The sequence below is a fragment of the Stegodyphus dumicola genome, chromosome 5 (assembly GCF_044657685.1).
Source record: "Stegodyphus dumicola isolate Sdum_Otavi_A_Nest chromosome 5, ASM4465768v1".
NCBI lineage: Eukaryota > Metazoa > Arthropoda > Arachnida > Araneae > Eresidae > Stegodyphus > Stegodyphus dumicola.
In genome coordinates, this window is record NC_140772.1 from 210,053,591 (window position 1) to 210,066,904 (window position 13,314).

The 13,314-nt window shown below is 31.4% G+C and overlaps 1 protein-coding gene across 1 annotated transcript; it reads right to left on the reverse strand.

Annotated features, from left to right (window-relative positions):
* Positions 1–589: 589 nt before the first annotated feature.
* Positions 590–9,241, reverse strand: LOC146997399 (uncharacterized). Its single transcript, XM_085817618.1, has 2 exons — positions 8,920–9,241; positions 590–8,219 (listed from the first exon to the last, which is right to left on the reverse strand). Exons 1-2 carry the CDS (start codon positions 9,073–9,075, stop codon positions 5,895–5,897), a joined length of 2,481 nt encoding a protein of 826 aa, XP_085673744.1. The 5' UTR covers positions 9,076–9,241; the 3' UTR covers positions 590–5,894.
* Positions 9,242–13,314: the final 4,073 nt, after the last annotated feature.

Genomic DNA, 13,314 nt, shown 5'->3' on the forward strand with positions numbered 1-13,314 from the left:
ACGCATTATTTCAATCCGCCGTTACAATTGCTTCTTGAATTCGAATATTTTATTGATATACGCCACCGAACGCTCATTTTTCAATAAAAAGCCAAGGTCAATAACTAAACACGGGCGAACTATTTGGTTTATCAGATTTAAATTTTTAACTATTTGCATGTTTGAGCTCAGAATATTTGATTTCAGAATTTAACTTGGACCTGCTGACGTTCTAGGGTTGAGATAGATTTTTTAAATGTTTGTTATTTCTGGTTTTCACTTAAATTACAAATGAATCAGCTGAAAATGTATTTATTCGGACGAAATGTTTAACAATTAAGCAATTATTTTGATTTGAGGTTTCTGTACATTAACGTTAATCGAAACTTTTAAGTAGAAAATACCTTAAAAAGAACAAATAAACAGAAGACTTACAAGATATGTTGACAGCTGTGATAATAACGTGATAGAAAGACCAAAGTATTCTCCGCTTGTATGTTAGTAATTTCCGCTCTATGAGGAAAGTTTGCTTCATACACTTCGTCTTAAGCGTTTGTAGATTCAAATAAATATGTTACATGTTTTAGAAAGATGGAAAAGAACACAAACACCAAATAAAAATCTATTTATTTAAATTCATATGACTTGAATTCCAGTAAATATTCAATTAAAATAGCAACTGGTATTTTAGAAAAAGTAAAAACATTTAAGAATATGCGTCCCAAACGTTTGTAGAATATCAGCATTTTAGCAATTTGTGATCAATTTCAAATTACTTAATTTCAAAGTCACCTCATTATTCCGTATGACGTCAAATTCACGATTCTGCATCGAAATAACTATGTTTTGTAATAACTATGGTTTCACTTTGGACCATACACACTTGATGGCTGCTTTTAAAGCATTCACGGAAAAAACTGTCTTCCTTTCTTGTAAACCCTCCGAGGCATAATACCCCACACATTTTCGATCGGGTTAAAATACAGGCTCATGGTGGCCATTCAAGAACTGTGACATTTCCATGTCTAAGTAACTTTTTGTAGCATTAGAAGTGTGAATGGGAGCACTGTCATGCTGGTACACCCAATTCTGTTCTCCAATGTTTTCTGCAAATTGCGTAAGAGAGTCTCTTAATGTTTCTATGTACTTAGACGAATCTTGCCGACCATCTGGAAAAGATGAAACCCGCTTGTCCTTTGAAACCGAGAGCTGCTCACACCGTAACAGGTCAACACCTCCTTATAGAAGGAAGCCGGGACACTGGATTGTGACGTCACGCGTAGTCGTCTATGTCGAAACCCCGAGAGAGCAACGAAACAAAACAGGCTGCGCGCTAGTGCCGTACTTAACGTTGATTTCACTATTTGATATAGATACTTGGGTGGGATTTTATTCAGAGATTCAATTATATATAATGAATAATTTAATTACTTCAAAATTTAACACAATAAAATTTGACATAAATTTAAGAATTTTTTGTTTCTTATTTCTTGACTTTAATGAATTATACTTCCTTGTAGGTTTCACAGCAGCATTTAAAAAGTTAAAAATCAGCCATACTAACTCAAAAAAGGAATTTCTGACTTTTCCCTCATAATTTAATATTGCTTTATATTTTTCTAATATTTATGAAAAAAACCCAAATTATCTGCATACAAACTATTACTTATCATTTCATTTTTCTTCCAATCAGTAATTTGTCTTTAAAAGAAAATGGTATAAAAATGCACTAAATTGTGTCTATAATATGCTATGTGTCTTGCAAGTTTCAAATAAATTAGTATATCAGAGGTTTGCTTTGCAAATAATTCAATGTGCAATTTAAAATTATTGCTTAAATCTGTAGAACCAATAATATTAGTTGTATATGTACTTAACTGTATTGTGTTAGTTATATAGCTGAACTTGAAAATAAAGATTCACAAGTGAAAAATAAAAAAAAATTATTTACAATTTTATACAAGCAGTCAGCATAACAACACAACACCTAAGTTATAACATACAAATAAGTTAAAACCAGCTGATCTCTTTTTATCAATAAATCATTCAAACTTTCTTGTAAAAATTGAAGCAGAAATCTCATTAAGCATATTGCCATACTAAGAAATCTCATCAATTCTTATTTATTAACAGGTGTGAAAATTTCAAAACTGCTTCTATATTAATTGGGTCTCATCAGAAACAATAAGATGAGACTATGTGACCTTAATATTTAAATTTTGATACTGCAAGTTCAAGTTTCTATTCGTTAAATTTCAACCCATTTTGTCTGGCAATTACAAACACCGTTATTAACTTTTTACAACAGCCAATTAATAGTTTCAAAATGTATTACGATACTGCCATAATATGGATAAATATCGGGCAAACACTTGAGAAGACCATCCATTACCATTTAAAACACTTCAGGTGCACAAATGATATTAAATTTTATACGATGGCTATTATTATTTATGAAGCATATAAAGATACATTCAACAGCAAATGGATGTCAGCATCAGCAGTATATGTAAGAACATTTATTGATGTTGTGTAAAGGAAGTGATTATCAGTTAATGTTTCAAATATAGAAAATAATAAAAATGTTTTACCTATGCACCAGTATCCAATTTGAAAGTATCTGGTCACTACATGCAACACAATTTTGTTGTAATTTTTCCAAGCTAAAATCGTGATCTTCTAAGTTACTCGCTATCAGGCTTGTTTAATTTAAGCAAAGAATATATCAAAATGATTTGTCCAGAAAGCCACCAGTCTTAATTATGGGACACCGGTAATTTCAAAATGCACATGAAAATCACAGGTTTGTGAAATGAGTGCTCCTAATCAGAGACACCCTTTATTCAGCCAATTCCCAGAATAATAGTAGGAGTTATTACAAACCTGTTATTTTGTCGCCATGCTGAAACACATAACTGTTATCTTGATAAAGTAATTTATCATATGGTAACATGAAAATTATACTCAAATGATATAAGTAATGGCCACTTAAAGACACAACATAGACCCTTTTTTACACAACAACAAATTAAAGACAAGGAAATGAATTTTTCAATATTTTTAAGTGTAAAACAGTCAGTACATGCCCATATAAAAAATATAAATTATAATGACTCATTCTCAGTATAAAAGCAGCAGTTACCATAAACTTGTCATCTTGTAAGCATGCTGAAACACAACTTTTATCATGAGAAAGCATTTTACAGTATGTTAACACCAAATGATAACCACTTACTAAACATTAAGTGGTAGCCATTTAAATACAATCCAGATACCATTTTATGCAGCAAACACTCAACAGAACGAAAATGAATTTTTCAATATTATCATCTTTCAAGTGCTCTGAATATAAAACAGTCGGTGCATGTCCATATGAACAAAATTATAATGACCCATTCCCAGTATAATAGCAGCAGCTATTATAAACATACAATTTTCTAATCATGCTGGAAACATATAACTGTTACCTCGATAAAACATTTTACCATATGTTAACACAAAAATTATATCAAAATGATAAGAGTAGTGGCCACTTAAAACATAACCCAGACATATTTTTATGCGATGACAAATTAAAGGCAAGGAAATTCTTTCTTCAATATTTCAAGTCATAGAGTGGATATATATATAAATATATTTATATATGTTTGGTGTGGCCGATTGCAACCAAAATACGAGGTGCACATATACATGTTATAGCAGTCCTATATACAAAATTTCAACGTTCTGAGGCTACTCGTTTTTGAGTTATGTGAGATATGTACGTACACACGAACGTACGTACATACGTTCGTACAGAAGCCACGAAAAATTCTCTTCATAATTAATTTTAGTTTAAGTTATTTTAAGCAGTTTTATAATTTTTTTAAAGGAAAAGAGTATTTTATTCTGTCCTTACGTACAGATATGGTGCAAAAACATCGTTAAATTGCATTCGATAGCGGTCAAAATGGATATTTTCGGTGAAATATGCTGCCTGAAACTTTTCGCGATTACAATACTTCCTTTTTACTTCGTACAAGGAAGTAAAAAGGACATGCCTTCTTCAATATTTCAAGTCATCTAAATATAAAACAGTCAGTATATGTTCATATCAACAAAATTATAATGACCCATTACCAGTATAACAGTGGCAGTTATTATATACATATCATTCGGTAAGCATGCTGAAACCTCACTTTTATCAGGAGAAAGCATTTTACCATATGTCAACACCAAACTTATACCCAAATGATAAAAGTAGTGGCCGCACTAAAACACAAACCGAGATACTTTTTTACGCGATGACAAATTAAAAAATATTTCAAGTCATCTAAATATAAAACAGTCAGTATATGTTCATATCAACAAAATTATAATGACCCATTACCAGTATAACAGTGGCAGTTATTATATACATATCATTCGGTAAGCATGCTGAAACATAACTTTTATCAGGAGAAAGCATTTTACCATATGTCAACACCAAACTTATACCCAAATGATAAAAGTAGTGGCTGCGCTAAAACACAAACCGAGACACCTTTTTACGCAATGACAATTTAAAGGCAAGGAAATGCCTTCTTCAATATTTCAAGTCATCTGAATGTTAAACAGTCACTATCTGTCCATATCAACAAAAGTATAATGACCCATTACCAGTATAACAGTGGCAGTTATTATATACATATCATTTTGTACCCATGCTGAAACATATCACTTTTATCAGGAGAAAGCATTTTACCATATGTTAACACCAAACTTATATCCAAATGATAAAAGTAGTGGCCGCACTAAAACACAAACCGAGACACTTTTTTACGCGATGAGAAATTAAAAAAAGGATATGCCTTCTTCAATATTTCAAGTCATCTGAATGTAAAACAGTCAATATCTGTCCATATCAACAAAAGTATAATGACCCATTACCAGTATAACAGTGGCAGTTATTATATACATAACATTTTGTAAGCAATCAATCTATTTCTCTTCTAGTCTATTTTGTAAGCATTTTGAAACATATAACTGTTACTTTGATAAAGTATTTTATCATGTTAACACCAAAATTATACCCAAATGATAAAAGTAGTGGCCACATAAAAACATAACGCAGACACTTTTTTACACAACAAATTAAGGGCAAGGAAATGAATTTTTCAATATTTCAAGTCAATTATAATGATAAAGAATCTTACCATATGTTAACACTAATTTGATATCCACATTAATAATAAGGACCACTTAAAATACAACCCAGACACTTATTTACATAGATGCATAGAAATGAATTTTTCGTTACTATTACTTTTCAAGTGATCTCAAGGTTAAACAGACAGCATACATGAGTAGAAAAAAAATAATAAGGAATTCACAATAATGTGTAACAGTAACTGTTAGATGCGAAAATATTTTTTCAACAGAAATAAATCTGAACTAACATCACTAGGCTTTGCAATTAATTTTTTGTGTCTTGTTACATGCATTAAAGTTACTAAACTTACTAGTCTATGAAATACAGCATCATTTGAATTAAAACCTACATTTTTTAAATGTTTAATTGCTAAACACCCATTATATTTTTATTTATGCTTTAAAGTTTTCAATTTGCGCTCTTTTGCAATGCTTTTCTGGTTTAGTGTATCATTCTTTAATTTGCAATAATTATTTAAAAATGTGTTCGTTGATGACCAAAGAATCTGCTTTAACACTTTCTGTGACTCATGAGCTTTAGGGCAATCATCTAGATTTAAAAAAATGTCATTTTCTATCAGTATGTCTAGAGTTAAGTTACATGCTATATCCCTCTGATTTGCAGAAAATAAAAATTCATTCTCAAATTCTTCAGATACAAGTTTTTGAATAACAACATAATTATATATTACTGAATTTAGTACATCAGGATGAGGATATAAAAGTCCTCTATCAAATCTTTTTATCTAAGACTGTCCTTCATTTTCTACAATTAATTCTTTATCAATAGTTAGATTGCCTTTACAAATATCACAGCTTAATAGTTTCACAACTTTATAACTACAGTAACCAGCTATATACATTAAAATTGGTATGTCATTTTGAACATTTTGTATATCTTCATTTGTAATAGTTATTCTTCCTGAGAAAGTGCATCCAATATTTTCTTGCTCCAGAGATTCAATACACAGGTTTTTACAATTTAGATAAATAGGAATTCCTCCATACTTTGATGATTTAATAACAGTTGGCAGAAGACTTTGTAATCTTAATTTTGCTTCAGTTTCATATACTTGCCTTATAGAAATATTATGTTGTGAACCAGCCAGCTGTCTATATTTTCCGAATCTATTCTCTAGGAGATCTGTCTGAACTTTTCCTGGTAAAAAGTAAGTAAAATTTAGCTCTTCAATGCAATACCTTGCCATTTCGAGCAACAAATAGCTAGTATGTGTTAATGCAAAATGTGTTTCCTTAGTTAGTCCACCACTAGAACAGCCTAAAAGTTTCCACTGATCTAACCACTCAAGTAACTTATTTAAATAAATATATCTAATATCATCATTTTGCACAGTTAACGGCTTTTGATACTCATTCATCTTATGGTGTCCTTTAAAGATACTTTTGACATTGACTATTGACCACCATGTAGATATAATTTTAATAAATTCAGCTGTTGTTTCGTAATTTAAAATACTATTTTCTTTACCAATAACCATTATTGCCTCTGCAAGACGACTGTCAAATATTTGTAATGCTAGCTTGACATTTTGTCTTTCCAAATTGGTTGGATACAGAGCTTTCAGAGTCAAACCATAACTATATTTTACAATTCTGCCTGCCTCTAATGAATGGAGACTTTTTATGCATGCAAATGCCGCTGTTTCGACCTTGGAAAAATTTTCAAAATTTGGATAAAATAAACATTGCCCAGAAGTTTTTTGATTTATCCAGTTGTTCCTGACACACTTCAAGATGTGCACTGAGTCAATAACAAAAAATAGTGGCCGAGATAAGTCTGCAGGGTTTTTATACACAATACTAATTTTTGGAGGCATACAAAATAATGACATGGCTTTTTTATTTATTGAATTATTGTCAGAGACAACTGCCACAATTCTATAACCTATATTTTCTAAACCAATTATAATTTTCTTAAGATATTGATACAGATCCTCAGCATTTAATGATTTAACTGGTAATATATGTGCCACATCCTTGAAAGGTGATAATAAGCTACGTATCATAAAAACATAAGCACTTGTAGCAGCTTTTTCACAGTTGTAGGCCATGCCACACAAATTTCCTCCTTTAAAATCGAAACATGAATTTAAATGCACTTCATCCATCATAATAATTACAGTTTTATCATTTTCTTCTAAATCCTTGCATCTTTGTTTAACATATCCTAAAAAGTCATCATTAAATTGCTCAATAATAGGATTAAGAGAAAACGTTGAACAAATTCTACGAATAGTACGTGGATGGGGAATAGAAATGTAACCTGAATGTCGTAAAAACTTGTATGCATGCGGTGAGATCGAGTTTAACAAACTGCAAAAAATAAGTAAATCTGGAGTATATCGATACTTCTCTTTCTTTACATTTAGTTTATTTACTTGCTCTGAAAGGAAGTTCAGTTCAGTTTCTTTTTCAGGTAACACTCTTTTCAATTCTGAAAGCATATCATCCACAATTTGTATAGAATTCTTAATATATTCTTCATTTTGTAAGTTATGAGACAGACTTTCAACTTCCTTTAGTACTTCTAGAAACATATTTACATTACTAATTTTTAGAGGGAAAACAAATTTACCAATAGATTTTATAGCGATGTTTTTAATATAAACACATACTGTTAAATCCTCATTTATTACTACCGATTTCTGAATTTCTGGAGCTGGGTCACTTAAAATATCAAGTAACATAGTTGAATTTTCAGTATGTACAGTTGTCCAAAATGTTTCTAAAATCTGATGTTCTAGGCAATTATTGAATTCAATTAAACTTTCAAATGATCGTTCATTATCATACCGTTCTTTCATTTTCAAACTTTCTTCTATCGCTTTCTCCAGGTATTTCTCTTCTAAACGAGCTTTCTTCTTTTCTGGTGACATTCTCGATACAGAATTTGATGACATGTAGGATGGGCCATCAGGGAACTGAGAAGGTATGCATCCTTTTTTCAAACGTGGCCTAGAAATTGGGGCTTTAATTAACTTCGCTGATTTCTCATCATACATTTCGATTTCTCGTATTATTTCATCTGATCGAAAATGTAATTCACATACCTATAAAAGAAAATATTCAAAAATCAACTTGTTGTGAGTACAAAAGTTAGATGCATGTTAATATTTAGTAACAGAAGTCAATAAGCCCTATGATTTAAATAAATAATTTGATACATAAATACGAATTAAAAAACCAGTAATATCATTTCAATTACGTGTATAATTTAAGTAATTTGTAAAATCTGGAATGCTCATCATAATGATTACAGCTTTATTTACATTTAAAGAAAATTATATATTTGAGATAATTGTTTACAACAAACACTGGTTACCAAATACAAATAATTACCTTAAATACATCATACCAAACTTTCATATATCATTACAAAAATTTTAAAATGAAACCTATTATGATTACTTAGTAGTTCCTTGTCATAAAAATTATGATAAATTTGGAATAACTACAGAATCTGCCTGCACAGTATACTAGAAAGCATTTACAAATTATTGGCATTTATGTAACTACTAAATTTAGAATTATTCCTGTTATATGGAACTTTATTTCATTCATAAAACTTTGAAGGAAAATATTTTTTTGAAATGATTAAAACAGGCAAGATTAAAATCTTTCAAACATAAAACTTCTTACCCACAGATCAAAATCTAATATCGTATGCATAAACATCACATACCTATCAATAAAAGTAATAAAAAAATGTAAAGATACAAAACATAAAAAATGCAGTAAAATTGAACTTACTCTGGTATGTTTAGTAGGTTGAAAGCCATCTTTTCTTCGTAGACTCCTTATCCATTTCATCCGGAGTTCAGTCTCATTTGGAAACTTGAATACAGCCACTTTTGGTCCGTTTTTATAATTACCACGATATGTGGCTACAGCACATTTATGAGGCATCGTATGAAATTATAAAAGCACGAGACAATATATAAAAAAAGCACGAGACAATATAAAAACTCTGTCGCTAACGCAAATAACCGCTCCACGTTCGTCGCTCTTGGCTCAACTACGGGGCTTTGATTTTGTTTGAAGGAGCGAGGTGAGTCAGAGACGACTACCTGTGACGTCAGAGCTTCCCCTCGCTTCAGTGTCCCGGCTTCCTTCTATAAGGAGGTGTTGAACAGGTCCACCTTCCCTGTTCTTACTGAAATAGCTTCGAGGTTCTTTTCGAAAGTCATGCCAGTAATATGAATACCCATGAGGACCATCTAGATTAGTGTTTTTATTTCTTTTTCATCACTGAAAATTACAGAGATCCATTGGTCACCATATACCATATGGTTACATGGTTATATGGTGAAGCTTTGAGAGCGGCAATGATGGAGTCATTTTTGCGTGAATCACATAAACAGATTCCTTGATTTCGCTAGGTACAGTGTTTTTGGATATTTGCAAACCACAAGCCTTTGTAATTTGGCGAACTGACTCTTTCTGTGTCGCAGCCATTCTTTGTATTCGCCTATAACTGCGGTCATCATGATTGTTGCGACCAGTTTGCATAAAATTACATTTGTCTATTTGGGACACACAGTTTTTCTATTTTAATTTTTTCTCAAAGATAAATTGGTATTTTTGTTAAATATTTACTCAGATGCAAAACACACGCGTTTTAAATAAACGTATTTTAATTGGGTAATTTTATACATTTCCAGTTTTCTTAAACATGTATTAATTTACTTGAGTTTATAAACTTTTGGGACGGAGTGTATGTTAATAATTGCCGAATTTACTGGGCATACTGTACGTACTGCGCATGGGACGAAATATTTGATTATTGCTCGCTTTCTTTACTTACGCAACATCACTTTTCTAAAATATATCGATCGCTATTAAGTATATCGTATGATTCGTGATTCAATGCCATGAGACATTCTTTGCTGCACATCATTAATTCCATTGTTCACTGTAGGTTGGAAATTCCTGGCAGATGGAAAATATATCATATATCCCCGAATAAGGACAAATTCCTCAAATACGCAATAATTTTTGTGACTTTAATTTTTAAAATTTGAACGTATTTTAATTATCACTTCAAAGGAAAGGTTAAGATTCGTTAATAAAATATGACTTCTGTAAAATAATAGCTGTTGACAATTTACGCAGCATAACCATCTTTCTGATTGAATTCCATTTATCGCTCAAATTACTACATCGCATTGCTTAGAATAACAAAGCGAACCATTGAAAATAACACTTACTAACAATGTTTTCGTATATTCGCTGTTATTGTAATAAGTCGTCTTTGCAGTGACTCCGTTGCTCTCTGCACAAAAAAGGTTACTTTTTTGTGAATATTAATAATTTTTATCAAATTAATAATTTTTATCTGTATTAATTAAATACATTAAATAAAATAAATAGTGCATATATATTTATTACTCCATATACTGTATACCTCAACTACTGTATTTCTGTTTAACTCGCCTATCTGTACACTACTATCTGCATAAAAAATAAAATCTAATAATTATAATTAGCTTCTCTAGCAATACTAGGTTGCAGTCATTTCTATGGTTCCTTTTTTACTTTTAATCAGACAGTAAAAACTTAATTGAACTATACTGTAAAAGTGGCAGGAGAAAGGTGCGCATCCTCGTTTCTTATATAACTCAAAATGTGATATTCTTTAAGTTTGTGATAGACTTTTGAGGAGTTAGGAAAAACGCAATATAGCTCTCTGCAAATCTCTGCGTCTGTAATTAAGTTATTCAAAATACTATATTGCAAAACTCTGCATTTCTCTTCTTGAATTCATTTCTTGTTTATCTGTCGTGCAACTCTTTATATTATTTATTTAAAAAATACTCATATAAAATATTCTTTACCTTAATTTTTTGACGTCGCCATGGCTGATATTTTTGAAAAATACGTTTTTAACAATTTATTAATGTGAATACAAAATCGGGTAATGCTCCGTGGTTTCAAAGCGAAAGCGCACGAACTATTTCTTATTTTAAATTAAGTATTAGTCATATCATTGTTTAAACAGTTTTATGACATTTTATATTAATTTCAATCCATTATTTATTTACTTTCAGATACCCAAAACCTATAAAAGAGAAATGGAGATTGTATTGTTTCCCTCAGCTTGAATAACCAAGTATTTTAATTTTGGTATCTTTTCTGAACTTCTTATTTCTCTCGCATTTCCTCGCCAGGAGGCAAATTAAATTAAGTGAAGAGAGAATTTAAACAGATGAACCGCTAAGGTTAGGCAGAGCGTGATTTCGCTAGTATACGGAGCGTTTGCTATTTTGCACACCAGCTGTTAATCTTAGTTGCGGCTACCCACTCTGGCTGTTTATTAAGTCTATCCCCGGTGTAGGTTGCTGAGTCAGACTTTTAGATTTAACTAAATTGTGTAGTCTAACACTACTGTTTATCTTCATGAAATTATTGTTAAATTATCCTTAAGTTCCCACTGCAGATAGTCTGTGCTATTGTGAGCACGAAGTACGTGCCTTTTTGCTAAAGAGTTTAAAAATAAAAGGGATATTTACACCTTTACTTCTGCGCTGTTATTCTTCACACCTGTCTGAGAAGTCACCAAGCTTACTATTAAGATGGAGTCACTCGTATGATAGCAAAACAAAGAAGATTTTACAAGATCAAATGTTACAATCAAAGCACTCTGAAATGCAAAAGCGGAAAGAAATAAAATTTATGAGGAATGAAAGAAGCAAAAGAAAATTTTAAAACGCCAAAATCAACTTTGCGAAAACACCCTTAGATTTACATTCCTCGTGTAATTTTCAGTCCTTGTGAATATTACTGCCTTATAGCGTTAAATTGCCTCTTAAAAGATTTCTCACTGTATTAATATTATCATTAAAATTGACCATTATCTACTAGTTTTAATTAATTTTTAAACCATTAATCAACTTGTTTTTTAAGTAAATTGATACAATATCTATTCTTTTAAATGAGTAACCAATTACTGTCAAAATGTAAATAGGTAAAAGAAAAGATAATTCCAAGTATAACCTTGATTACAATTCCACTTGATGGCGGACATTTTTGCATTTGAATGTGGATTAGTAAAAATGCCGATTAGTAGCAGAAGTTAAGAATGTAATAATGGTTGATCTAACTTTCAGGTTATAAGTTATTTCTCCCTTCTTAACATGCCTTCGTGGTGTAGTGGTCAGCACGCTCGGCGCGTATTTGAGAGGTCAGGGTTCGAGTCCTGGCGAGGGCATTGCACATTTTTCACGTTTCCCAGAATAAAAAATACCTAATGTCGCTATAGTGGCGCCCAAACTAAAAAAGGTGGTGGATGATGATTCTGCACTACCAGAATTTGGCGATTTGGTCCGCTAATCCCCAGTCGCCGTTTAAAAGGAGGAGTATATAAGGTATCTCCCGCCTTCTTAGCATGACTTCGTGGTGTAGTGTTCAACACTCTCGAAGCGTAATTCGAGAGGTGCGTGGTTCGAGTCTCCGCGAAGGCATTGTTCATTTTTCCTCTCTTCTGCTTAATAAAATATCCTAATGTGAAATCTGAAATATCCTAATGTCTCTACAAAGTGGCTAAAGAATCGAGAGTTTAAAGCACTAAACAGAGATCTTAAGATACATTAAAGGTAATTTGCATTTTTAAAAGATACACTGAAAGACTTCAATCATGATATAAAATCAGGCAAATTTTAAACATGGCCTTATCAGCCCTTAAAATTTACTAATTAATAATGATGATTTGAGGAGTTGCCTATTGGAAATTTTTCTTATGAAACAGATCCTTTTTATGACATAAATGATTATAAATTGCATCCTTCACAAAAAAGGGCAAAACTGTCTTATATGTTACTATATGCACTTTAACGAAAGCACAGAAATTCGATACAAATCAAGATAATTCGCAGCGACTGATTCGTTGCAAAAGCCATTTTAAATATTTTCTTGAACAGCACCTTTTGACTGTATTGCTTTGAGCTCTCGACTTCAAGGTAAAGCATAAATATGATAAGAGTTCCTTAAAACAAGCATGTTAAGCAGAATGTATTGCATGAGGGGGTCTAGGCCTTTTCGCCGTCGGGGCATATTTATCTTTACATCACTGTACTTTATCTTGCCGTATTATACTCCTAATAAGTTTATTTAGTTTAATAATTCTGTTTACCTTTTGTATACTTAATA